At 42.5% G+C, this 26,394-nt stretch overlaps 1 protein-coding gene across 1 annotated transcript in view; it reads left to right on the forward strand.

The window, feature by feature from the left end:
- Positions 1-315: 315 nt before the first annotated feature.
- SNAPC4 (small nuclear RNA activating complex polypeptide 4) overlaps positions 316-26,394 on the forward strand; it is a 31,404-nt gene continuing 5,325 nt past the window's right edge. Inside the window, exons 1-19 of the mRNA XM_075260874.1 lie at positions 316-468; positions 5,978-6,021; positions 6,436-6,567; positions 6,667-6,792; positions 8,217-8,295; positions 9,426-9,507; positions 9,612-9,716; positions 9,935-10,007; positions 10,861-11,025; positions 13,425-13,572; positions 13,845-13,951; positions 14,863-14,957; positions 15,699-15,793; positions 16,292-16,380; positions 20,063-20,563; positions 21,118-21,210; positions 22,297-22,483; positions 23,643-23,713; positions 24,079-24,181. Of these exons, the coding sequence (XP_075116975.1) occupies positions 336-468; positions 5,978-6,021; positions 6,436-6,567; positions 6,667-6,792; positions 8,217-8,295; positions 9,426-9,507; positions 9,612-9,716; positions 9,935-10,007; positions 10,861-11,025; positions 13,425-13,572; positions 13,845-13,951; positions 14,863-14,957; positions 15,699-15,793; positions 16,292-16,380; positions 20,063-20,563; positions 21,118-21,210; positions 22,297-22,483; positions 23,643-23,713; positions 24,079-24,181 (2,428 nt within the window). The 5' untranslated portion in view covers positions 316-335. The remainder of the gene's footprint in view (positions 469-5,977; positions 6,022-6,435; positions 6,568-6,666; positions 6,793-8,216; positions 8,296-9,425; positions 9,508-9,611; positions 9,717-9,934; positions 10,008-10,860; positions 11,026-13,424; positions 13,573-13,844; positions 13,952-14,862; positions 14,958-15,698; positions 15,794-16,291; positions 16,381-20,062; positions 20,564-21,117; positions 21,211-22,296; positions 22,484-23,642; positions 23,714-24,078; positions 24,182-26,394) is intronic.

Consider the following 26,394-nt stretch of genomic DNA (forward strand, 5'->3'; position numbering starts at 1 on the left):
CAGTAATGACTCTTATTGTGCTGGGACTTGTAGTGGCCATGTACAGCTAGTCATGGCCCTCATGTGGCTAGTGCAGCCTGTGCCTGACTAACCAGCTTCCCTGCTGTAGCCTGAGCGCTGCGCGCACTGCACTGTGGGTAATTCATGCTAATAGATGCGGCCTGGAGGCCACACCCCCTCCGCTGCACACTGCCAGCTCTCGCCTTCGCCTCACGTCCTGGAAATACATTTGCATATGATTACCCACAATGCTCTTCTGCTTCCCCTACACAGCGGGCAGTGAAGCGCTCCTTACCCGGACTGTGTGAGCGCTAGTGTCCGCTGGTAGCTGCACCATGTCCGCCGCAGACTTAGATGCGCTGAGAGACAAGATCCAGAGAGAGATAGAAGTACTTGAGAGAAGTTTAGGTCCGGACATCTCGTCCATAGATGTGGTGCTGTCCGGCAGCAATGACGGCTCAGAGAACGGTAGGCGGCTTGTATAGCTCCTAGTAGTGGTGTTTAGGTGTGAATTGGGCTCTAACCCCTCAGCTTGTATTCACACGGTGAAGTAATGTGTATTGGAATAACCTGCACGCGGTTCTGCTGTGTTCTTGGTGCAGGTTCGTCATTTTTCAGGTGAATCCCATTTATTGGACCGGCTTCACCTGAAAAGGCAAAAACTGCTAAAAAAAAACAGCCTGTACTATCTTTCTGATGGAGTTTTTACTGCCCATGAAAGCGCTGTGTGAACGCAACCTTTGTCATTGTTCCATCCACCTATGTATCCAGTCTATGAGTGTGTGTGTATGTATGTATATATGTATGCGTATATACTGTGTGTGTGTGTGTGTATATATATATATATATATATATATATATATATATATGTGTGTATATATGTATATATAGATATAGATATATATACACACGTATATATGGTGTGTGTATGTATGTGTATATATTATATTCATTATTATATATATTCACGTTTAATTTTGGGGGGGGGGAATGGATAAAAATAAAAATGAAGCCGACCAGGACTACGTGGCGCCTTTGTCGGTAATCCGAGATCGCCATGTTTCCTCGTGACTCCTAAGTAAATGCGGTGACATTGCGCCCCCGTTTGCTGCAAGTGCAACTCCCTGTCACAAAAAGTTCAAGCACAACTGGATATTTTTGCAGCTATAATTCACAGCGCCCTTGCAGATACAATGCGACTTCTTTCACATGGCAACATGGCGGTCTATGGTCACACAATGGGGGTCACCATGTATTTGAGTACTGAATACATCCTCGCTCCTGTTATTCTTTTTGTGGGTGCACTGACAGTGCCCATGAGATTCACAGGACAGAACAGTACATGTTAGTGAGAATACATGACCCAGTATATATAAACAGCCGGCCATTGATATTTATTTTCTGATAACTTGTCCTGTGCTGTGTTATAGACTCTACAATTGTGACAGGTACCAAATATGGGACAGAATTTTTTTTATTTATTTGTTTTTTGTCTCCCAAGTATACGTTAAGCTTCTGAATACATAGGGAACCACGTACAGCCAGGTGTTAGGCTATGCATCAGTGGTAGACCTGGGGTCCTTAGATATGGTAACCCATCATGTTGTGGGGAGCACCAATAGGGTGACCCGGGGGTACTCTCACGTCTTACATATCGTGGTCCTTATTGACTTGGCATCTAAGGGGTTAAAGTTCTGGGATTGGAGGTTCTGATCTTGGCGGCTGCCGCAAAAGCAGAGCTCTGTAATATATCCATGTTATTGTCGATGATTTTGTGGGCACTCTGACAACTTGGTGTAAGAATATACAACTGCCCATGATGTAAATTTTCATTTTGGGGCGTTAAGAGGTTAAAGGGGTACTCCAGATATCCACAAATGGCTCTCCCCCTGGCTTGTTCGTACTTCCCATATGCTTGTATGGAATGAAGTGCTTTCTTATACAGTTAGTGGAAAGGTATATGGCAGCTTTGTGGCCCGACATAGGTGAATGGTGCCCTATAAATACACTTCTCATATATCCCACCAGTTTTTCTTAGCATATCTATGGTAATCCGGGGCCTAATCCTATGATTGTCAGAACTAGAGAGATTGGAAGAATTTATCAATGTTTTCACACAATCAAGGTGAGGATTAAGGTGGCCAGGGACGCCTCAGCCCGAAAGATTTACTATAGCTCATGCTAGAAAGCTGCTGTGAATTCTTAGAGAAATGTACACCAGTCCCTAGCTGGCATAGACTTCAATACTGGAACAGGGGACCGGCGGGGCGCCAGAATTATTAAGAGGCTGGAGCGTTGTAGTGATTTTTTCCCCCCATATTAATAGGACAGGCACAGGGGCTCCTAAATTCTCCCTATTATATGGATTAAGCTGCATAGATAAAACCAACCCTTAGAGCTTGGCAGTTGGTTAGTAGAAGCTGATGTTAGTGTGTTGTTGTTTTTTTTTTTTTTTTTGGTTCATTACCCATTGAACTCTATGACGAAATGGATTTCTTTAAAAAAAAAAAAAAAAAAATGATGTCCTTTGCTGGTGTAAGTCAGAAAATGCTCCAGACATTTATCTCTGATGGATATTGTAAACTGAGTGTGAAAGCAGCTCAATTACATTCACATCTGTGTTTAAGACTCTGTCGCAGTGTGCATACAAAATCACTGGACGAAAAAGTCCTGCAAGTCCGGCGGTTTCAGTTGGAAAGAACAGTTGTCCATCGGATCCCATGATAGTTAATGTGGTCCATCGGGCTCCGTATGTGACAGCTGTTGTAGCGTTCTGCCTTTCCGTTTTTCTGGTCCTCTTCTCGATCAGAACAATGGAAATCTGATGCTAGTGAGACCCTAATGTGAAACAACATGTCCCCTGCAGTGGGTAGCAGTATGTACAGCCACAAGCTTCCGCACCAGGAATAGCAGATTGCTAGAGTTTAGACCAGGGGTCCTCAAACTTTTTAAACAGTGGGCCAGTTCACTGTCCCTCGGACCATTGGAGGGTCGAAATATAGTTTAAAGGGATTCTACCACTAAAATCACATTTTTTCTTGATAACACGTAGGAATAGCCTTAAGAAAGGCTATTCTTCTCCTACCTTTAGATGTCTTTCTTAAGGCTATTCCTATGTCTTATTGAGAAAAATGGAGATGAATGCAACCGTGGGGTGGAGGGGGAAACTCAATTTTCAATCTCAGAGGGCGTTCACACTTGTGCTCAGTGTCTGCATTCCGTCGGGTTTCCATCTTGAGTCCCAGCGAAACTGGACAGGGGACGTAAACCCGGCAGTCACCTTTAAAACCCATTCAATTGAATGGGGTTGTAAATGTGACCACCAGTGTCCGCCTGTGGCCTGTCCACAGGGAAACCGTTTTTTTTAGCGGGACACAAAGTCAGACATGCAGGACTTTGTGTCCGGCTAAAAGAAAAACTGTTTTCCCGCAGACAGACCACAGGCGGACACTGGTGGTCACATTTACAAACCCATTCAAAATTAATCCTATTTTGTGAGTTTGGATGTTTGTGGGTTTGTGTGTTTGGATGTTTGTTCCGCAATCACACAAAACCAGCTCCACCGATTTGGCTGAAATTTTCCACAAACATAGTTACTACACTCGATTGCGCAATAGGCTACTTTTCATCACAATAGCGCACATACGTTTTTCCCAGGACCCCCACAAAACCCAAACTCACATCACTATCTCTGCAATCTCACACACTTTGGACCATAGCAAGCCACAAAATTCATATCACCCTCTACAGCAGAGGTCAGCAACCCCTGGCACACGTGCCAAGAGTGGCACTCCTGCCATATTTCACTGGCACACCAGCAGCACAGGACCTGCAAGAGTTAAATGAAATCTGAGGTCCCTTCAGTGCTCTGCTAGAGCTGAGGCATAAGGACACTCCCCTTTGAGAGGGGTGCAGGAAACCCAGGGGGTGGAGCTTAATCACTCAGGTCTGTGCCTGCTATAGTGGTCTGCATCCTGCAAACATCCCAGAGGAGAAGAGGAAACTGCTAGCAAAGTGAAACTGAAAAACACACAGGTACATAGGATTACTGTTCTCATTAATGTCAGGCATTTGGGGTTATTAGTTTAGTCTTAGTAACTCCATGTGCCTCACATTAATAGGAATAAACCCCATCATGTCCCTCATGTTAACCCTTGTGTGACTCATATTAGGAATAAACCCCATCATGTCCCTCATATTAACCCCTGTGTGCCTCACATTACTAGGAATAAACCCCATCATGTCCCTCATATTAACCCCTGTGTGCCTCACATTACTAGGAATAAACCCCATCATGTCCCTCATATTAACCCCTGTGTGCCTCACATTAATAGGAATAAACTCCATCATGTCCCTCATATTAACCCCTGTGTGCCTTATATAAAGGTTACTAATATGTGACACATACGGAGGTACTAATAACAGACCTCAATAATGAAGATACTTAATTATTACATCCAAGTCTGTCACATATCAGTAACTCTTACACAGGGGTTAATGTGAGGGACATGATGGGGTTAATTGCTATTAATAAGAGGCGCATGGGGTTACTAAACTGTCATGCACAGGGCCAGACTTTATGTGGCTGCTCGAGAGTATCCTGTGCCCAAAACTTACATGTACTGGCGGAAAATAACAAATCATACAATGTCTTATATCCAAGTATATTCACTTGAAATACCTCTGTCCCAAAGACACTATGTACAGTTTATACCAACACCGTATAGCAGCTGAAATACAAGTTACCTTCAACACAAAAGTCTCATGTGTTCTCAGAATTACAGCAACAAGATACAAAGTTACATTTCATATCCCATACCTTATACACAGTATGAAAACCTTACCCGCATCTACGTACCCACTTCTACAATCACCGCAGTCGAAGTCGCGGGTACCAGCTAGTGGGTTATAAAGGTGGCTGCCGGGTTTCCGTCCCCTGTCCAGTTATGCTAGGACTGAAGATGGAAACTGGACGGAATGCAGACACCAGACACCGAGCACAAGTGTGAGCGCCCCCTGAGGTGTTATTTATCCTACAGTAAGATATTATACTGCTTACTTCAGGGGCCACAGGTAGGGTCTGTCCAGGAAGGCAGCAGGCACTAAACCTGACCAGTGAGACCACTGCTGAGCGGCACAGCAAACTGTAGTACGGTAGTAGCTTTGCTTACTGTAATTTGGGCTGCGTCAGGTCAGGTTTCTAGGGTGACCTGACTGACGAAGTGATGGAGGGGCACAGTTCATTATATTGGGCCAGGCCATTGAGACAGCGCGCTTCAATTTACCTATTGGAGGGCACCACTCCTGATGTCTGTGCGACCTGCACTGCCTCCGGTGTCCGCCTGTGTCCTCCTGCCATATCGCTTGTATGTGATGTAAGGAGGATACAGGAGGCACCGCTCCTTATGTCTGCGTGGCCTGTTCTGCCTCCAGTATCCTCCTTGCATCGCATACATGCGATGTGACAGGCGGACATCGGAGGCAGAGCAGGTCGCACAGACATCAGGAGCGGTGCCCTCCAATAGGTAAAGTGAAGTGCGCTCCATGGCCTGGCCCGAGCTCCCCAGGAGCTTCATTATAAATGCACGCCTGCCGGCGGGGCCGGACAGAAGTGCTTGGCAAGCCGCATGTGGCCTGCGGGCTGCAGTTTGATGACCCCTGCTTTAGACCATATGCTTGGGGCCTAGTTTGCAGTAGAATGCACTTGGATGACACTTGGATATTCCGTGACGCACCTCTGAGGGCTTCTGATGCATTCTGTTCTGATGACATGGGATAGGACCTGCACTGTTTTTAACCATTGGATGGATCCCTCCTCAGAGGAGCATTGGGTGGCACAATCAGATGTGTGCATGGAGCTTAGGAGAAGTAGGCCCCAGAATGATCAGTTCTGAGGGTGTTGGTGTGTATATTATATATAACAGGATGTGATGGGGTTTTATAAAATGTCCCACTTAACTCTGTTTCCTGTTTGTAGATGATTCTGATAGTAGAGAAGCATTGGATGAAGACCTTGAAGCTGTAAGTATATAGAAGTCTGATGTCTGATATATAAGAGATGAGGAAATTATATTGGGCACACATGTTAAAGGGTTTTCTAAGTGAGGCAATTGATTACTTATCCTCAGGATAGGCTATCGTTATCAGATTGACAGGGGTTGATCATGTGAATGGAGGCAGAGACATGCAGTAACCTGGTCTCACCACTACACAAAGAACAGCGGTGTCTTCTTCCTGCTCCATTCTTCGTCTGTCAGCTACTGAAAAACAGCTGATCGCTGGGTGTGGGACCGCTACTTATCTAATATTGATATCTTATCCATAGGCTATATCATTAATATTTTTAGCTTGGAAAACCCCTTTAACATATTCTGCCAGACTAGGAGGTAATGTCCATACGTGTGGTTTGTTTTCATGTTATTTCTCTCATTTCAGGATGAAATTGCCTTGGGAGATGCAGGGCACAGAGCTGAGATGTGCCTGCAGATGAACCTTGTCTATCAGGCAGTAATACAAGAGAAACTTCAGGAATTGGAACTTCTTATCTCTCAGAATAAAGTGCAGCAGGTGCGGCAGGGGTGTCCGCAATGGGAAAGGGGTGTAATATTTAACTATTCCTAATCTACAGATGGGAGATGGTGAATGTTATGATTCTCGTCTTTTTAGGAAGAATTACTCTGGGAACTTGCGGGACGGAGAACTCAAAGTGTCAGCAGCAAAAAACTCTACCCAGCAAACCTGTCTGTCGGCCATTTCTTCAAGCCATATTTTAAAGATAAAGCCACTGGACTGGTTAGTGGATTAGACCAACATTTTACAGTGTTTTAGGGTGCATTCACACGGAGTAACGTGCCGCGTGACCTGGCACGTATACGCCGTGTGAGATTTTGAGCGCCGTATACGCTCCCATTGATATATATACGGTGCTCAAAATCTCACACGGCGTATACGTGCCAGGTCACGTGGCACGTTACTCCGTGTGAATGCACCCTTAAAGAGCATTTCCCTGTTACAGCTACTGTCCTTCTGGACTCCCAGCATAGCTTTCATCCAGCTTTCCAGAGTCCAAAGTGTCAGATCTTATTAGTGCAGCAGTTCAGGGGGATTTATTGTATCCCTACATAGCCAGGCGTAGTCAGCACTCAGGAGCTACATCTTCTAGGAACACGTATGTCTAGGGGCGGACATGACACCGGAATCATTACAACATTAGTGATTTGCCCCTCTTAATTCTTCCCACTCTTTTTCCCTGCACTAGACATCGCAGAGTGGGCAGATTTACTAATACTGTCTCTGTTTGAGACTATAGAGTCTCAAACTGCGGCAGAGTTACCCAAGTGTCTGATGCTGTTTTATATATCTGTTGTATTCTTAGACTTAATCCTATGTTATATTGCCTATTCATTGGCTTCGTTTATGCCAGAAAAACGCACTAAAATTTGGCATAAATTGGGCCACACTCCCTTTCTATGAAACCACATCCCCTTTGCCATAGCAGTTGTAAAAGTTTCTAATGGGACATCTGGGTTGGGCTAGAATTTTCCACCATGCTCAACATGTGGGGGTGGGTGTGGCTTAAATGCACCACAATTTGCCAAAATCGTGTCGAAAAATTCTGGCACATAGTAAGCCAACTAAAGGATGGCGTAAATTCAGATTAGACAGTCTGAAGATGCATCAGTCACTGTGATAAATCTGGTGTATTTTCAGACTGCCGGTATAAGTTTGCACTGTATATCTAAGAGTAAATCTGGGTGAGCATGTTACAGTTTTTTGACACAAATTACACCAGAATTCTGGTGCATTTTTCTTGATAAATCTCCCCATTGTATCAATTTTGTACATTGTGTACCTTTAGGGAGAGTTCGCATGGAGTTAGGTGCCTCGTGATGTGGCACGTAGACGCCGCTGGACCCTATGCGGGCCGTACACGCTCCCATTGATTTCAATGGGAGTGGGGATCGTATGCGCCGCGCTAGTTTGCGGCCGTGCATTTATTCACGGCCGCAAACTAGCGCGGCGCATACGATCCCCACTCCCATTGAAATCAATGGGAGCGTGTACGGCCCGCATAGGGTCCCGCGGCGTCTACGTGCCACATCACACGGCACGTAACGCCGTGTGAACTCCCCCTTATATAGCGCTGTCATTGGGAAATAAAAGTCTGAATTTAGAGGATCTAGTGACTATATCAACAATTTCTTATTTCTCTACAGGGGCCTCCGGCCAATCCGGAGATGATGGAGAGATCTTCTCATGTTCTGAAAACCTTCAAAGAATTGTCCTGTAAAAAATGTGAGTTGTATCTTCAGATGAACCTGCTCGGCGGTGGGACTTGTCATGGGACAGCACTTTAACATGCGTGTTTATTTCAGCGGGCAGAAAGGATTAATAGGATGGAACCAAGATGTTATGAAGCTCTTCCTTTGGGAACAAGATGTCTTTGTTTCTTCAAATCTGATGATTCCATCAAAATCAGTGGATTTATTGACATTTATGTCATGTGTATAACCAGTTTAGGTTTGTTTTATCTTGGCATTTTGTAGCTGGTGCCAAAGTGACAGCAGGCACAGAAGGAGCCCGAGGATTGGGGAGGGGAGGTCACTTCATATAACTGTATTTTATACCACCTAGAAGAGTGGTCTGGTGTCGTATAATGGCTGAGATTCACAGCAGTTCTAGCTGTGTCTAAACATGAGCTATCAACATAGGAGTGGATGCTGAATATATAGCTCGTACTCCCATCATCACCTTAAACTGGTGATACCTCTGGTTTTGCCAGAACTGTCATCCCTGCTGGCATATGAAAGCTGAGATCACTGTTGTAGTTGGTATAATCAGGAGATACAGCTATTTGAGGTGACTTCTACTCTTACGGCTTACTCATCTCTCCCTAGTAAAATCTTATATGCACTCAAACATGCCAAACAAAGTGTGCATGTGTATAGGAAGGACAAGAGGAATATTGCTCGGCTGACAGTCGTTGAAGTTGTGTGGTCAGCTGTGGCAGGTTGTCGCGTGACTATATATTGTCATTTCAGTTTGATCTCCATTCGCCTACAATAGCTTTTTTTTTTTTTTTTTTAAATCTGGACAATAAACAAAACTAAAGCAAAAATTAGAAAGGAAGCAATTTTAGTCTACAGGAATGATGTTGCATGCGACTTCAACATGTAAGCATGGTTGAATTTTGTGTGACACCATACAAATACACCACAGAAATTTTTGTGTGTGTGTGGTTTTAGTCCAGTTTTAAGTTGTGTGACAAATGTCACTTTGTAGTTCTGGATTATTCTTTCTGTGAAGCTGACTGAAGGTTTGGTTGATATACATGTTGGGCTTGCACAGTCTCTTGCACATCAGGCTCGCATAGTCAAGCTGCAGCTCCCCGATCTAATTTTGGCTATTATTTTTCCTTTGTGTAGGGAGGACTGCAGACAGTGAAGAGTTAAGAGCTGCCATTTTGAGTGATGGTTTACAAAAGCTGGTTCAACCTAAACTACTCAAGTAAGTTGTTGCAACCTCCCCCCTCTTCCCAATTCCCTGTATGTACAATTCCAGGATCTTACTGTAAATGTTCTACATTTTCTATGACTGTGGCTTCTTTATAGGCTGGAATATCTGCAGCAGAAGCTCAGAAGTGCCCAAAGTGATACCGACAAAAACCTACTTAGGAAGCAGATCCAGGAATTGGAGCGGGACATGCATGACATCCAGTATGCTAATTTTTTTCATGTTGCTTACGTTATTGTGATAAAATGTAGTCATATCCCTAGAGCCACAAGCTCCTGCATCGTACTAGGATGATGCAGGTGCAGGTACTAATATATATATATATATATATATATATATATATATATATATATATATATATATTAATTAATGATGCGATTAGATTTCTTACTGAATCTTATTTTCAATTTTATTTTTTCAGCCAACTTCCAAATGAACAGTTGTTGGGACAGAGAACCGATGAACATGACTGGGAGAAGATCTCTAATGTCAATGTAAGTGAGGCTGACCCTTCTGATCTTAGCTGTCGGGTTTGGTCATGGACAGGCTAAACAATTGCATACAGTATATCACAGGAAAAAATGTGCTATGTGACGCATACCTACAAGTACATGTAACAGAGCAAGGGTTGGTTGTACAGGGCTCTATATGGTAGCATACAGGCTCCATGTGCCACCAGTCAGGCACTGTATGTTGGAGGCATACATCTGGAGAAAACTTCTGTAATATGAGATATCACTGAGCACAAGCTACTATGTATTGTCATATAAGTACAGAAACTGATAGAACAAGAAACTACCATATAATATGGTGGCTGCACCTTTGTGGGTAACCCCTTATGGCCATGGGTATAGGGCCTCAGACTGCGTGATCTTCATTGCTCCCATAAAAGCCCTGATAATGCATGACAGCAATATGAAGGTTTAGGATGCTAGAGTAAGTTGGGGGTTTCGATACTTTCATATTGATGACTTATTCTTAGTATAGGTCATCGATATGTGATTAATGGGGGTATGATATCTGGGAACCCTGCCAATTGATTGTTTGAGGAGCTATCAGTGCTTATGAGTGCTGCAGCCTCTTCCCTGTGCCGTTGACGTCACATTCTTTGGTCGTATGCTAAAGCAGCAGCTTGACCCTTTAGGAGAATAGTCAGGAGCTGCAGTACCAAGCATAGCCATCATACAGTGTACAGCGCTGTGCTTTATATTCAATGAAGAGGCTGCATCCTCCTCAGCCAGCAGATCGATTCTTTCATTGATTGGAAACTTCATAGAAATGTTCTGTAAGAAATATACCACAGGAATGAGAAAATTGCTTATGATCTGACATGTGGAAATTTTTCAGTTTGAAGGTAATCATAGTGCGGGTAGACTTAGTAAGATTTGGAAGAACCAGCTGCACCCTCATGTGAATGCGGAACCTTGGACTGAAGAGGAGATCAAAAAATTACAAGAAATTGCAATAGAACACAACTTTGAGAACTGGGAATCAATAGCCGAGGCGCTCGGGGTGAGTGTGCATCTAACATATACTGAATAGGGTTTTTCAGATTCAGAAGAATCCTTATGATCTCAGCATCCTGAAGTGGTTGGGGTTACAGAAGTAACCAAACATGGCTGTCCTACACCATTTTCATAACTCAATAATTATTGTAACAAAAGTGAATGGGCAGTACGGAAACAGTGTGACTCAATGTAGTATGCTGTTTCCATAGTTTTGATATTATGGAAATGGTGTAGCTCTCTGTGCTATGTTGTTTCTTTCATTTACTTGTATGGGGCTGAGGGATACGGCATAAAATATCTGTTTTTGACTGTTTCCATACCCCCAACCACCTCAGGAGGCTGGAGACGATAATTCTTATCTCGGGCATAAAAGGGTCATGTGAAAATGCCCCTTTAAGCAAGAGGACTGCAGTCCTAGTCCACTGATGAGTAAAAGTGATCTTACGTTATATCCATCTGAACATTATTTACACATGCATGCTTGGTTCAGCCACGCACATACATGTCTTCAATGACTTGTCTCCTGAGAGAACAGCAGATCAGGAATGATAAGATTCTGCTCACTTTTTCTATGCGTATGGAGGCTTTAAAGGGGTTGAATACTGTATAAAAAGATGGTCCCTCTTGTACCCAGTAATTTTGCTTTGCAGAAAGTATAGGAAGTCTCATTCCTCAGTGTTGCCTGCTGTTTCTTCACCTCCGTGATCACCTCTGCTTTACTCTGGCTGCATGTCCATAAAGTAGAGTGAAGTTTGTCATGTGACCAGAAGTTGAAGACTCAGTGGGGAGGATGAGGAATGAGATTTTTGCCACCCCCTTACTTTGCTACATTCTGTAAAGTGGATCTGTGAGGTGCCTGTGGACCATCCTCTATATACAGTAAGCAAGTTCTTACAGTACAGTAATTGCACTATATAAAAAGTCAAGTAATGGCGCCATTTAAAATCCTGTGCGATGTACTGGGAAGATGGGCAAAACATCAGAATGAGGTGGAATAAGTGGGGGAAAAAATGCATTTGCGCCAATTTCCTCTTGGTTTAATTTTTACGACGTTCATTATGTGGTACAAATGACATGTTACCTGTATCCTGCGGGTCAGTACGATCACTGCGATACCAAATTTATATAGAATTTAGAATGTTATGATACCTTTTAAAAAAAAAAAAATTCAAAATAGAAAATGTCATTGTGTCGCCGTGTTGTGACACCTGTGACTTTTTCATCCTTACATATACGGAGCTGGGTATGGCAGCTTTTTATGCAGGGGTAGATCTAGTTATTACCAATAACATTTTGGGAAAAGTCTGGAGAATTTTTATTCCATTTTTTAAAAAAATTTTTGGCAAAGTTTTCAAAAAATTGTCATTTGGCTATTAAGTTTTTTTTTTTTCTCCCACCTGCTACGCCATTCACCATATGGACCATTTGTATTTTAGTTGGGGCATTTTTGAGCGCGGGGAAACCTGAGGTGGTGTTTTCTCGCTTATTTCACTGGGTGACACAGCACCATGGGGTATAGACCTGGTCACTAGGAGACAGACACTAGGGAAAAGAAAAGCTGTTGGCGCCACCTCCAGGCTATACCCTGCCACAGCACTGTGCATGAATTCAGTTTTAAACCTAGTGTCATAGGAGTTAGACCTGACTCGACACAGGTCTTTCTGTCTTGTTCCATTTAATTTTTTTCTTTTCCTTCAGGTGCAGTGGGGTCTTCAGCGTGTACACCACACTAGTTCTATTTCCTGCGGGTGCAGCACTTTTCTTGAGCACCTAGCCGGTCACGTGGTTCCCACCATTTGCTCGCTGCCTTGGCGGCCGGATATTCCGGTGACCTCTTTCCCCCCCCTTCCCCCACACACACACTTCCATGTGCAGATTTTTGTACTCTCCATAAAATCCTTTTCTTGTTGTATTCACTGGGGGACACAGATCCCGTCCTTGTTTTTCACAGTTTTTCTTCCTGCTCGAGCTGTGTTGGTTTCTTTTCGGGTTCAGAACAAGTTGGTGGTTGTTGGTTCCATATTCTTTTGTATCTCTGTCCTGCTACTACGGTACAAACTGAATTCATGCACAGTGCTGGGGCAGGGTATAACCAGGAGGTTCTTTTTCCTAATGTCTGTCTCTTAGTGACCAGGTTTAGACCCATGGTGCTGTGTCACCCAGTGGCTACAACGAGAAAAGGACTTTACAGTGAGTACAAAAATCCCGTTTTTTATTATCGTCTATTTTATATGTGATCTAGGGAAAGGGGGGTGACTTGAAAACAACGGGAAGCAGAATCTGGTGTGTGAATGAGGTCTATGGGGCCCCAAAGGGGAGGTGCCCACTGGATCATATATTGACCCCTTTATGGTACATAGCCTGCAGATTTTTCACCGGTGCCCTATGTTTTTCTCCTTGCAGACTAACAGAACAGCCTTCCAGTGTCTCCAACAGCACCAATTCAACAACAAAGATTTCAGGAGGAAAGGCTTCACCAAGGAGGAGGATGAGATGCTGATGTATTTTGTGCAGCGAATGAGGGTGGGGATGCACATCCCTTACCGCAAGAGTGAGTATCGATCCCATACATACATATAGACACACATACTTACACATATGTTTAATCCAATAAAAGAAGGCAAATATAGTACATCAATTATATTGTAATAGGCAGATGGTACATATGATATACACAAGGCATCCACTGAAAAATATGGTGCCAACCTTTACTGGCTGTTATATCTGCTAAAATAAATGGCCTTACATTTACTGGTTGTATAATGCTATTATAAATGTATATAATGTGTATTCATGAGCTGTAATCCTTGTGTATCTTTTCAGTTGCCTATTTCATGGAGGGCAGAGACTCTATGCAGCTGCTTCACCGCTGGTCCAAGTGCCTAGATCCCACTGTAAAGAAGGGACCCTGGAGTATAGAAGAAGATGAGGTGAGGGTCGATACCTGGGAGTCACAAAATCCTGGTAGAACGTACACAAAGTTAGCAATGAAGAGTCAAAAAACTTCTCTATTCCATGTCATTGTACATCTCTGGCTCCGTGTCATAAGTGTTCACATAGATAGGTGTCAAAGGGTTTGTCACGTGAAAGATATTTATGTCCTATTTACAGGGTAGACGATAAGTGTTACATTGTGGGGGGTTCTTCCACTGGGTTCCCCCATTGGTGAGGAAAGCATTGGATTGAAAATTCCCCTAAAGCCTCCTTATGAATGAAGTGTTATTGTGCTTGTGTAACCAGCGACTGCAATCTCCATCAGCCCCATAGAAGTGAATGAAGCATGGAGGAGATGTGGGCACTTTCAGAACCTCATTCTCCTGATTGATGGGAGACCTAGTGGTCGGACCCTCAGTGATGTGAGGTTTAACCCCTATACTGTGGACACAAGATAAGTGTCTTTTAATGGTACAAGCCTTCTAAATTGTAATCTTGGCATAACCCATTTTAAAGGGATATTCTCATGTTGTAATGATCTAGTTGATCCTAGGAATGAAGCGAATGAGGTTGCTTGGAGTGGTTGTGGTGAACGGGTGAGTTCTGTTTCAGCTTCACAGACCAGTGTCATGATGTGGCCTGGTTGCAGCTCAGTCCCATTCAAGAGAATGGAGCTGTGCAGAAGTACCAAGCGCAACCTCTAAGCAATGTACAATGCTGTGCCTGGTAAGCAGTTAAGAGGCCGCAGTGCTCACCAGAACACTGCGGTCTCTTCAAACAGCTGATCTGTGGGTATGACATGCTGCAGATGCAGTGTAGCCTTGTGATCTGAAGTGTTTCAGGGATTGTCATTTTTGTTGTTTAAAATTTTTTTTGTATTTCATTTTTATGTCTACCATGTTTTTAGCGGTTATTAAAAGCTGTGGAGAAATATGGAGAGAAGGATTGGTACAAAATTCGATATGAGGTTCCTGGAAGGACTGATATCCAATGCCGTGAAAGGTTAGTTTTTACAGCTTTACTATTGCTACTGACTTATGTTTGCACAGCCCACTGGATCTCATAATTAGAACTGAGCTTTAAAGATGCTACTCAGGTATTTTATGGTTTTTTTATGTGCCATCCTTAGGATAGTCCATAACTATCCGAAGGGCTGTATGTGACCGCTTCCGATGCTCATACTATACACAGCACAGAGCCAGAATTGTTTGGCTCATGCCCCTGTATAGTAGCCAGGCACCAGGACTGCAGTCCAACTCCAATTAAAGCAAGTAGTTGATAACCCTACAGTTTGTACAGGGAACAACACATTTATTGTTCCCCAATGATAAGTAACGTGTGACCAGTGGTGGTCCTGGACCCCCTCAGATCAGCAGGATAATGTAGGAACAACACTCCAGTAAATAGAACAGAGCTATAATACCAGGCAGCAGTTCACTTACTGCCTATGTTCAGGAGTCTCCGCACACCAGAGACCACTGCTTTCTGTTGAGTGTGAGGGGCTTAGTGGAGCCTCCCCTAAAGGATAAGCCATTAGTTATCTTGGAAACTTCCTGATTTGGGATAATAGGAAGAGTCCATATTTATAGGTTAAGTGTGACTGTACAGGCTATGTTTTCTTAGTATGGTGCATAGGTAGAGCATGACACAGGCCCTGCAAAAGACAGAGCACCATGTATTACTTTTTACCCAGATTGTTCTGTTTTATACTAGTGAAATCAAATTGAATGATTATTCTCTCAGGTATTACAAGGGGCTGCACAAGGACATCAAAAAAGGCAAATGGACTCCGGAAGAAGAGCAAAAACTAGTTGAACTGACAAAGAAGTACGGCGTAGGTGAGTTACTGGCCTTGGTCCTGATCATTGGTTGTATCTGCATCCTTTGAAGGGGGGGTTCCAAAATTATCAATTGATGACCTATCTTTAGGATAGGTCACCAATTCAAGATCAGCAGTGGTTCAACACCAGGATCCCCGCTGGTCAGCTGTTTGAATAGACCGCAGTGTTTGGTTTTCTGTGAAGAGGCTGAAGCGATCACTCAAGCACAGCACTGTACATTGTATAGCACCTGAGCCTGGTATCGCAGCTTGAATGTGACTGATCTGTGAACAGGCCGTGTGACCGATGACTGTGATGTCACCTGACCTGTGAAACAGATGCAGTGCTCAGGGAGTGCTACTTTAAACAGCTGATCCATTGGGGTCCCTGGCTGTTAATCCTTCTCTGATTTTCAATCGATAACCTATCCTAAGATTGGATTATCATTTACTAAAGGCTGAAAAAACCCTTTAAGAAATTTTGTAATTTTTTTATTTTTTTTTAATTATCTTGCAGGTCATTGGACTAAAGTGGGCAGAGAGATAACACACCGAACGGGCTCCCAGTGTCTGAGCAAGTGGAAGCTTATGATGGGTTATTTCAAGGTAGTGCTTTCAATGTAATGTCTTTTGTTAGGGATTGTATTAAGACAGGCACTGATGCTGCTCTGACTGCTCAGTTCAGCTTTTTCTGTAGGACATTGACTATAATGACCACTCCATGCTGAATTAAGCTGTTTGCTGCTTCTTCTAACTTCACGTACACACCCATGCTTGTCTGAGCAGTGTATGTGTCCTGAATACAGAGAAAAACCATCGCCACACGTTTCAGGCTATCTCCTCAAGATCAAAAGGATCTGCTGCCAGGGGGGAGCCAAGAGTCCCCCATTTGGTGGTCAGCGGGTTCTTCTGGTACACAGTTTAACCCCTTAACGACCTTGGACGCACTATTTCTTCCTGGGCGCCAGGTACTTGGCGCACCAAGGTGTAATACTACGCCCAAGGCCGGCTGCCCGCTCACTGTCTGAGCATGCGCTTTGTCAGAGCTGAGCTCCGTGGTGTTGCCGGGACCCCCCGCCAGTGACCCCAGGCTGCCTGGAGTCTGGTCAGTCACCCCCAAGCTGCCTGGAGACTCCTGTAACCTGGTTGATCTTGCCGAGACCTCTGAAAGTCAGTCTATGCATCTGCATAGGCTGACTTCCTGTATAGCTTGCAAGACACGTGCAGTCTGTGTCTTGCAGTCTATAATACTGTATCAGCAATCAAAGCATTGCTGAATCAAGTGTCCTAAAGGGACACACATAAAAGTGAAAAAAAAAAAATTGTGTTTGAAAAAAATTGATAGTTATAAAGCCCCCAAAATTTCCTTTTTTCTTTAGAAAATGAATTCTATAAAAAAAAAACAACTAAAAATTAATAATAACAATACTTGTGTGGTATTGTCGCCTCCGTAACAACCTGTACAATAAAACTTAAACAATATTTAACATACATGGTGAACGTCGGGGAAGGGTGGGGGGGTTGGTAGAAAAAACCAGCCAGAAGTAATGATTTTTCGCTATCTCACCTTACAAAATATGCTATAAAATGTGATCAAAAAAGTTATATGTTCCCTTAAACAGTACCACTAAAAAGCACAAGTTGTCCCGCAAAATATAAGCCCTCAACCAACTCTGTCGATCGAAAAATGAAAATATTATGCATCTCAGAAGATGGCGATGCAAAAAAACATTGATTTTTGTCCCCAAATGGGTTTTTGTTCTGCAGATTTGCTAACGCATAAAAAAGCAATATAAATGAGGTATTGCCATAATCGTACCAACCCCCAGAATAACAGTAACATGTTACTTATGCTGTACGGCGAAAAAAAATTTAAAAGGTAAAACACAATACCAGAATTGTGTGTTTTTTTTTTTTTTTTTTTTTTTTTTAAATTCAGCAAGAAAGAGTTAATAAAATGTATTCAATAATTTGTATGCACCCGAAAATGATGTCATTACAAAATGCATCACATCCCGCAAACAACAATCCGTTACATGGCTACATCACCAGAAAATATAGAAAAGAAGAAAATATAGCTTGCACAATGTGAAGGCAAAAAAACCCCAAATCGCCAAATCATTAGAGGACAACTGGCTGCGTCAGGAAGGGAATATATAAGCTTTGTGAGCGTATATCAGGGGAAACTCCAGATTTAGAGCTTATGAAGGAAAATATACCAGAAGTGACCCCCTCCTTCCTCCCTTCCCAATAATAAGAACTGCTGGGCAAATAGGAAATTTGGTGTTCAAAATGTTCTCCGCACAGCTTTCATATTCCCTCTTCACCATCAGCGGTGTAGTCACGTCTGGAATACTAATTCTCACTACACTCCCTGATAAATTCTTGCAGTTTTCAAAATGTGGTCACTCCTTTGGAGAATCCACTTTTCTTGTACCTTACAGGCTCTACAAACATGACATGGCGTCCAGATACCAAACATCTGAATCTGCACTCCAAAAGCTGCATAGTGCTCCTTCCCTTCTGCGCCCTGCTGTGCGCCCAAACTGCAGTTTATGACACATGTATGACACTGGTGTACCCGGGATAACGGACGTAATGTCATATGTGGGTATTAACTAATATTAGGGCACATGTATGACACTGGTGTACCCAGGATAATGTACGTAATGTCATATGTGGGTATTAACTAATATTAGGGCACATGTATGACACTGGTGTATCCAGGATAATGTACGTAATGTCATATGTGGTATAAACTGCTGTTTCAGCACAGCCGGAGACAGAAAGGAAGGAGCGCTACTTGTTTTTTGCAGCACAGACTTAGATAGTTTGGTGTTTGGGCACCATAACACTTTTGCAGAGCTGAACCGCCAATAAAGTGGAATCCCGTGATATGTGACAATTTTGGAAACTACACCCCTGATGGATTTATCCAGAGGTACAGAGAGCGTTTTTAACCCCCAAGTGTTGCTATAATTTATTATCCATAAATGAATACAAAGCGGATTGTGAAAGGTGAAAATGAAATTTTTTCCAGGAGTACGTCATTTCTGTGCATAATTTGATGTGCCCAACTTGTATCAGAGATGAACACTCCAAAAGCTGTTGTGCCCAGGATACCCGATTACCAGTTTATGGAGTGTGTGTCTCTGCCAACGTAAGCTGGGCACAATTTCCATGCAGTGCCGTGTGCCCAAACATAAGTTTACACCGACATGGGGTATTTCTGTGCATGGGAGAAATTGCACAGCGAACTGTGAGATGCATTGTCTCCTTTAGCCCTTTGTGAATGTAATTTTTTTAAAGTCTAAATGAATGTATTAGTGAAAAAAATGAAAATTCTAAATTTCACCTCCATATTATTTTTATTCTTATGGATTGCTTAAAGGGTTAACAAACATCCCAAATGCTGTTTTGAATTATTTGAGGGGTGCAGTTTTGAAAATGGGTGGAATTATTGGGGGTTTCTATTATATAGGCCTTTCTAATCCGTTTTAGAACTGCAGTGGTCCCTAGAAAAAAAAAGTTTGGGAAATTTTCTTGTAAATCTGGAAAATCGCTGTTAAACCTGAAAGCCTTCTAACATCCAAAATAAATGAAAGGACAATCAAAAGATGATGTCAGTATAAAGCAGAGATATTGGAGATAACATATATTAATATATGTATTTGGGTGGTATGACTATCTGCTTGAAAAGCAGAGAATTTCACATTTTGAAAATTGATTTTATTTTATTTTTTCCAAATTTTCATCAAATTTCCTTTTTTTAAAAATTTATATATATAAAAATAAGTGCAAAAATATTGATTAGTGTTTACCACTAACATGAAGTATAATGTGTTACGAAAAAACAATCTCAAACTCACTTTTGTAAGTTAAAACATCTCAAAGTTCTTGCCATTTAAAGTGACATATGTCAGTTTTGAAAAACGAGGCCTGTCCTTAACGCACTTTTGGGCTGTGTCCTTAAGCTGTGTTTTCGTTACAAAGTGGGTACCCAGGAGCTGCAATCTGCACCCCGTTTAACTGGTGCCACAGCAGGTGACCAGGGTGGTGCTGTGCCAGGAAGTGTAGGCAGAGTATCCCGAGTATACGGTCTGTCAGACGTGATGCCAGATTGCTTTCCTAGTTTCATGCCGCATTTTTTGCAGCAATTTTACCACAGTTGTGGTCACGGTTTTACAAAACCCCTATAGCTGTGGGTTTGACACACTATGATGATGGCTAGGCTCCATACCTTTGACCTTTTTATAGTTGGATAACCATTATTTACACCTCTTTTCAGGAGAGGAAAAAGAAATATAAAATGAATATAACACCACAAAAAAGGTCACCGACTTCAGCACAACGGAAAAGGCCTCGAAGAGCGAAACCAGATAGTACAGTGCCTAAGATAAAAGAAGAGGGGCTGAGCGATGAGGATGTCAGTGATGCCAGCAGCGAAAGAAGTAGCAGCAGCAGCAGCTTCATGAGCAGCAGCAGCAGCAGTAGTACCAATAGCAGTAGTAGTAGTGAGGATGAAGATGACATGGAAGATGATTCTGATGTGGAAGAAAGAAGAGCAGCCACCAAGTTTCTAGAGTCTTTGCCTGATTTGGATTTATGGATTCCCAGGAAGTCCAAAAAAACTATCTTCCGTTCTTATTTTTCTACCAGTGGTAGGGTACCACGGACTAAAATGCGAGGCAAGCGGGGCCATTTCCAATTCAACACTATACTGAAGGGCATCGCTTACCCCCCTTCTACAGACATCGTCACAGAAAGTCCCGAGGACATCCTCAAAGAGGTGCGTTTTGTTAAAAGGCCAAATCTTGTGCTTGTATATATTTTAAAGGAGTTTGTTATCAGGGAAACACTTATATGTGCAAATTGGAAAGGTATACAAAACTAAAAGAAGCAATGACTGATTCCCCAGTGACTCCCATTCTGATGCTGCCTATGTTCCCTGCTACTTCCTGGTCTCTGTTGTTGCACAGGAAACAACTGCTCAGCCAATCACTGGCCACAGGTGACCCCCCCCCCTCCCATTCAATGGTGGTGACCCACTTTGGTCAGTGGTTGGCTGGGGGTGTTTTCCTCTGTACTGAGACTGACTAGGATGTAGAGACTGGGTGGGGATCCTAGGCAGTGTCAGGACAGGAGTGGCAGGGAATCGATGCAGTGACTATTGCTTCCATTATTATTTTAACCCATTCTGGCCCATGATGAAATTGCTGCCCAATCCATTTGTTCTCACAGAGATGTCTGGCAGGGACTCGCTCCTCTCTCTCCATTAACAACCCCACTGAACTGAATGCTTCACAGAGCAGAGTTTCACTAGTTTTGTTCCTTTCTCCCCAGTTTCAGAAGAATGGCTACCAGATCCTGGAGATTACTGAAGATGACGTCCGTAGGCTTCTAAGATGCAATACCTTACTCTGCCAAGGGAAACAGGTGCTGTAGTCATACTTCTTGCAAAACTTGGATCCAAAGATCTAGAACAATGACGATATATGGAAATGATGGCTATTTTGCAGTAGAACAAGCTGTTTATTGGGGAAAACTATACAATTGGGCAAAGGCTTCAGGACCCTGTTGGGCACCTCTAGTCTGTATACAATATGGCAGGACATGGAGGTATACAGGTCCTGTATGGTATCCTGCAGTACATTTACTCACAGATGTTGCAGCTGGGCCTGTGGATCCTGCACACTCGTAGGTTGATGAAGTTGGTTTCCCAGTTGGACTCATAAATGCTCAGTTGGTACTAAATGTGGGCAAGTCAGTGAACTGTCATATTCAGGTGCAGACATTCCTGCATTCTCCTGCCGAAAATGCCAGTTCTTGTTGTCATAGATACTGCTTTGGCCAGTGCTGTGGCCTCTTTATCGTTTACCAGGCATAGCTCCATGCACGTCATACTGGCTGTAGTTGGTACTGCAACCCATTGAACTACATGTACAAGGTATCGTTGCTTCCATTGTAGAAAGATCAGTGGGGGTCTGACACTCTGGACCCCTAATGATGACCTGTTAGAAGGGGCCATGGAACTTATTCTAGCACCGTGATCCCTTCAATGTGTACGTTAGATCGCATGGTGATATGGTATACAATTACAGTCTTGCCCCCAAGATGTGAATGAAATTAGACTGTAAATACATTGCACAGCTGCTATGAAGACTGCATTTGAGCTCTGCATCCCCTTCAGACAGCTGATCAGTGAGGTTCCCAGATATCGGCTGCCACTGAGTTCCTGAAGGACTGCTTAAGACCCTTGGTTGTTAGTGGTCTGTCCCAACTTTGGAACCACCACTGGTCTAGTAGTTATCCCCAATTCTGTAGATGGAGGATAACGTATTTACTGGGTGTCCCTTTAATGCTATGGCTGATGACAACAGCCATTCTACATACTACATCACAATTGTGATGGGGCCAGTTATTAAAAAATAAAATAAGACTATAAGGGGGGTTAGTCATGGGTGTGATATAGCACATCAATATTTCATGCTACTTTTTTTTTTTTCTTCTTCTTCTTTTTAGGGTCAACAGCTTGAACAATTGCAGACTGAGTCTGAGGGTGACACCTCGGAGAGATTGCGTCCAAGGCGTTCAAGAAGGAGAATCCCAGTGGAACGAAATCTACTGGTTGCTGTTACACCCTGGGTGGGCAACATCTTTCTTCCTCTACCTACTCAGTACAAGACACCTTGGGATAAGCAAATTCTTGGTAAATATTAAATAAGAGTCCGCTGTACTAACAGGGAACTTTGAGGATGTATTGGCTATAAATTTACTGTGTGATCTACCCCTAGAATTCTTAGCCCATGTTCACTCACTGCAGATGAAAAATATCCAGTCTGTACTTCAGATTATAAGGTCTCCAGCATGTCCTAAAATACACAATGGTTTTTTTTTTCTTGTTTTTGTTTTGTTGGAGCTAAAGCTGAGCTAATGCCAAGATATTAATATGGACATATAGGGTGTGCTGTAGTACTTCTAAGAAATGCAGTATATGGGTACATTTCAGATTCGTCTATACCCTCCCCTCTGTTCTTTAACCCTTTTAAGGATGTGGCCAATTTCAGACTTTGTCGTGTTTTTACCAAATTTATATTGGTTTTGTCATCTTTTATCACTTGTACTAAATAAAAGCCCTTTAAAAAAAAATGTAATGTTGGATATTAAAGGGTTTTCCCATCTCAGTGTTTCAGCAGGTTTTCTGCTGTCTCTTCTTCTCACTTCCTGCATTTCTCCCTCTCCCCCCTCCTTCCCTTTACCAGCTTGCTGAACGGGACACTATGAAGCATCACAATATTTATTTAGATCAGATAATATGCACATGCTTGTAGAGAAAGACTCAGTATTATCTGTGTGTTTACATAGAGAGATAACAGACTCTGCTTTATTAGCAAACTGCAATTAGCCGAATGGATTGTCCTGCTGACAGAGCAGTGAGTGACGTCACTTGTCCTATACCTCTGTGGTTATGGAAACACTGTGTGAACAATGGGAGGAATAAGTTCACATAGCAGGAAAACAAAGCAGCATTTCTAAACCAATATATGTAGGAAAAGTCTTCAATTTACATAAGCTACCAGTATAGATAGGATCCGTGAGATGGGAATATTCCTTTAATAATTCAGGCCATATATTATATATTACACACCTATAGATATTCTAAGGATAGGTCTTCTGTATCAGATTCATGGGGGTTTGATCTGACCTCCAGGAACATGCAGAGAACTGCTGTAGAAACTGCAGTGTTTGGCTGAGTGCACAGCGCCATAAATTGTCTAGTGGTTGCGCTTGGTATTGCTGTGGTTATCTTTTATTAGTCTGTAATTCTTTATACTAGTTGTGACTAAGAATAATTTTTCTGTTTTCAGCTGATGCGATGAGAAAGAAGCTTGCTTCTGTGAAGATAACCAGCACCCCCATGTTCACCCTGCTTATCCAGGTAAGCCTTGTAGGAGTCACTAGAGGAGGCAAAAGTTTCAGGGCAACTTTTCCATTTTATTTGGCCGAGGCTTCTCACTAATTTCAGGATTTCAGCTATAGTCTTTGGTGCTGAGTTTGCACACAGCTTACAGGTTGTGTATAGGTTGTGTATTTCCACAACATGTAACTTTTTTCATGTCCTGCTCTGACCTAATCTGAAGTCAAAAGAGAAGCGTCCACAGAGTGGATGGGCCCTACAAGTACAGAGTGAGGATGATCACCAAGGTCTTGTCCCTGCATCAAATGATTGGATTGACATGTTCGAGTGCTTTATTCTGTTAGAATTCTGTATGGTATTTCTTCATGCCCTCCTCTGTCTGTTAGCTCTTCCAGATCAATGCTGAAGGTTGTCTACAAATGATCAAACTAAGAAAAACCCAGCAATCTGAAAGCCTAAAAAAATCCAAACGCCGGAATGAAGTGGTAAGTATATGACTCAAGTAGTAAGCATATGATGGCATGATATAGTATATGATAGCTTCAGAGGGTGTGACATATTTCAGCCCTTTCCTACCTGATAATAAGCAATACAAGTGAGTTGGATCCAGATTTATGTTCAGTAAGGGAAACTTATTAAAGAAACCTAATGGTGCATTCACACAGTGCAGTTTGATGCATCATGTAGTTTTAATGCTTTTTTTGTTGCAGTTTCTGTCTTAATTCTACATGTCAACACATTTAACGTCTCTAGCCAGTAAAATTTTAAAAACTACATCAAGTACTACATGCAGGTTTTTTTGTTGTTGTTTATAAATGCAGCTTTAAAGGGGTTCTCCAGCTTCCCAAAAATATCTGCAAATACATCCACAGCAGTGCTAAATCCTCGCTGTTCCCTTGTGCCAACTTTGCTTGGCTTTATTTTACTTGCCGCCCCTTGTATCACTGTTATTTCAGTTCTGTGAATCTGTAGATAAACTACATTTCCCATGATTTTTCTGTCTCCAATCTCCAATAGGATATATATTAGGAAATGGTTTGTATTCATGCATCCTGTTATTTGGCTCATATTTAAAAACAAAACAAAACTGGATAACCCCTTTAACTGCATCATGACACTGCTCTCTAAATGTCCTCTCAAGTCTGAAGTTATAGACAGTTTCCTTTCTGTCCAGAATATTTGCTTTCCAATCTATAGCTGCCCATATATGTTAGTGTGTTTGCGTGCTCTCAGTAGGGAGACGGGTATATGCCACTGCAGCTTATCTCCTCAAGAGCAAACCACTGGGCATTTTGGTCGTCTTTGCAATCTGCTATTGACATTGGCAAGTATGGCCAACGTAATGTATCCGCCATTCTTGCATCAATAGTGGTTTACAGAAAACAAGTCCTAGGGTTCGATGTCATGACCATAAATGAGGTTGACAATGATTTACTGACACTAGCATTTGGGTTTCCGTCCTTTGGGTCTGCATGGGGACCCGAAAGATGGAAACCCTGTCCTCTTAAAAAGCAGTTGCATAGTGTATTGTTGGGGTGAGTGTCTTCAATGAATACCAATCACAGCGCCATACATATCATAAGGGCTGTACTTGGTATTGCAGGTCATACCACTCACCAAAGATGTGACACAGTGAAATGGCCAAAGCATTGCGAGCACCACTGTCTTTTCTAACAGTTGCTCTCTGAAGGTCCCGGGTGTCAGACCCCCTCCCACTATACTTAGGATAGTACATCAAGATATAAACCCCAGGTCTGTGTATAGATGGATGGATAGATCTGGTGCACATCAGCCATGCCAACTTTCCTAATCACTTTGAGTGGTAACTTAGCTCAAAAAGTTGCAGATCTCTCTTTTACAACTTTATTACGTCAGACTCAAACCCCCCCCCCCCATTTATGCTGTATATCTACTTGACAGAACTGACTATTTTATTTCTTTTTTTTTATATAGACTACTATGTCTCCGAGAAGCGCTTTAGGTATGTATGTGTAAACCATGCTATGTGTACATAATGTCGTAGATAACCCTGGGGTTCCATTTCTTACTGTTACAGCGCTCCAAATACCCGGCTTACCTTTTTCAAAGACTTAGATCTGAATATGAATATTCTGTTTGCTTGCACCTACCTCGAGAGAGGTCTTACTAGGTATAGATTTATTCATGGCTGTGGAGTTTGGAACAATTTTGGGTGGAGTCTGAGTTGGGGAAAAAAGTGATTGACTGCAACTCTTTCTTCAAAATAAAATGTTAAATGATTTACAATAGAATTATTAATTAGATACATAGCTTGTTCTATATTTACATACCCACTTCACAGCCCTGGATTTATTAGACTCCGTTCATACTTAATTTCTCTGCCATGTTAGAAGTAAATATCAGACGTGTTCCTATGGAGGGGAATAACTAGCCAACAGCAGTACCAGAACATAAACAGCAGATGGCACTATATGACTGAACTGAAAATGTATGTACTTGTAGGGTGTGACACAGACAGAGCTGAATGTGATGCTATAGTAATGAATGAGCTTGGAGGTGGGGATGGGATTCTTGGGGAGCAGGAGGACGTGGATTTGATTTCTGGGACCTTAATGATTCTGAAAATGAAGGAACTGCATCTGTATCGCTGGTTTACTGATACATCCCCTTCTAAATTTTCACCATACATGGGCTCTTGAGACTACCTAGCTGTACTAGAAACT

The sequence above is a fragment of the Leptodactylus fuscus genome, chromosome 11 (genome assembly GCF_031893055.1).
Source record: "Leptodactylus fuscus isolate aLepFus1 chromosome 11, aLepFus1.hap2, whole genome shotgun sequence".
Classification (NCBI taxonomy): Eukaryota; Metazoa; Chordata; class Amphibia; order Anura; family Leptodactylidae; genus Leptodactylus; species Leptodactylus fuscus.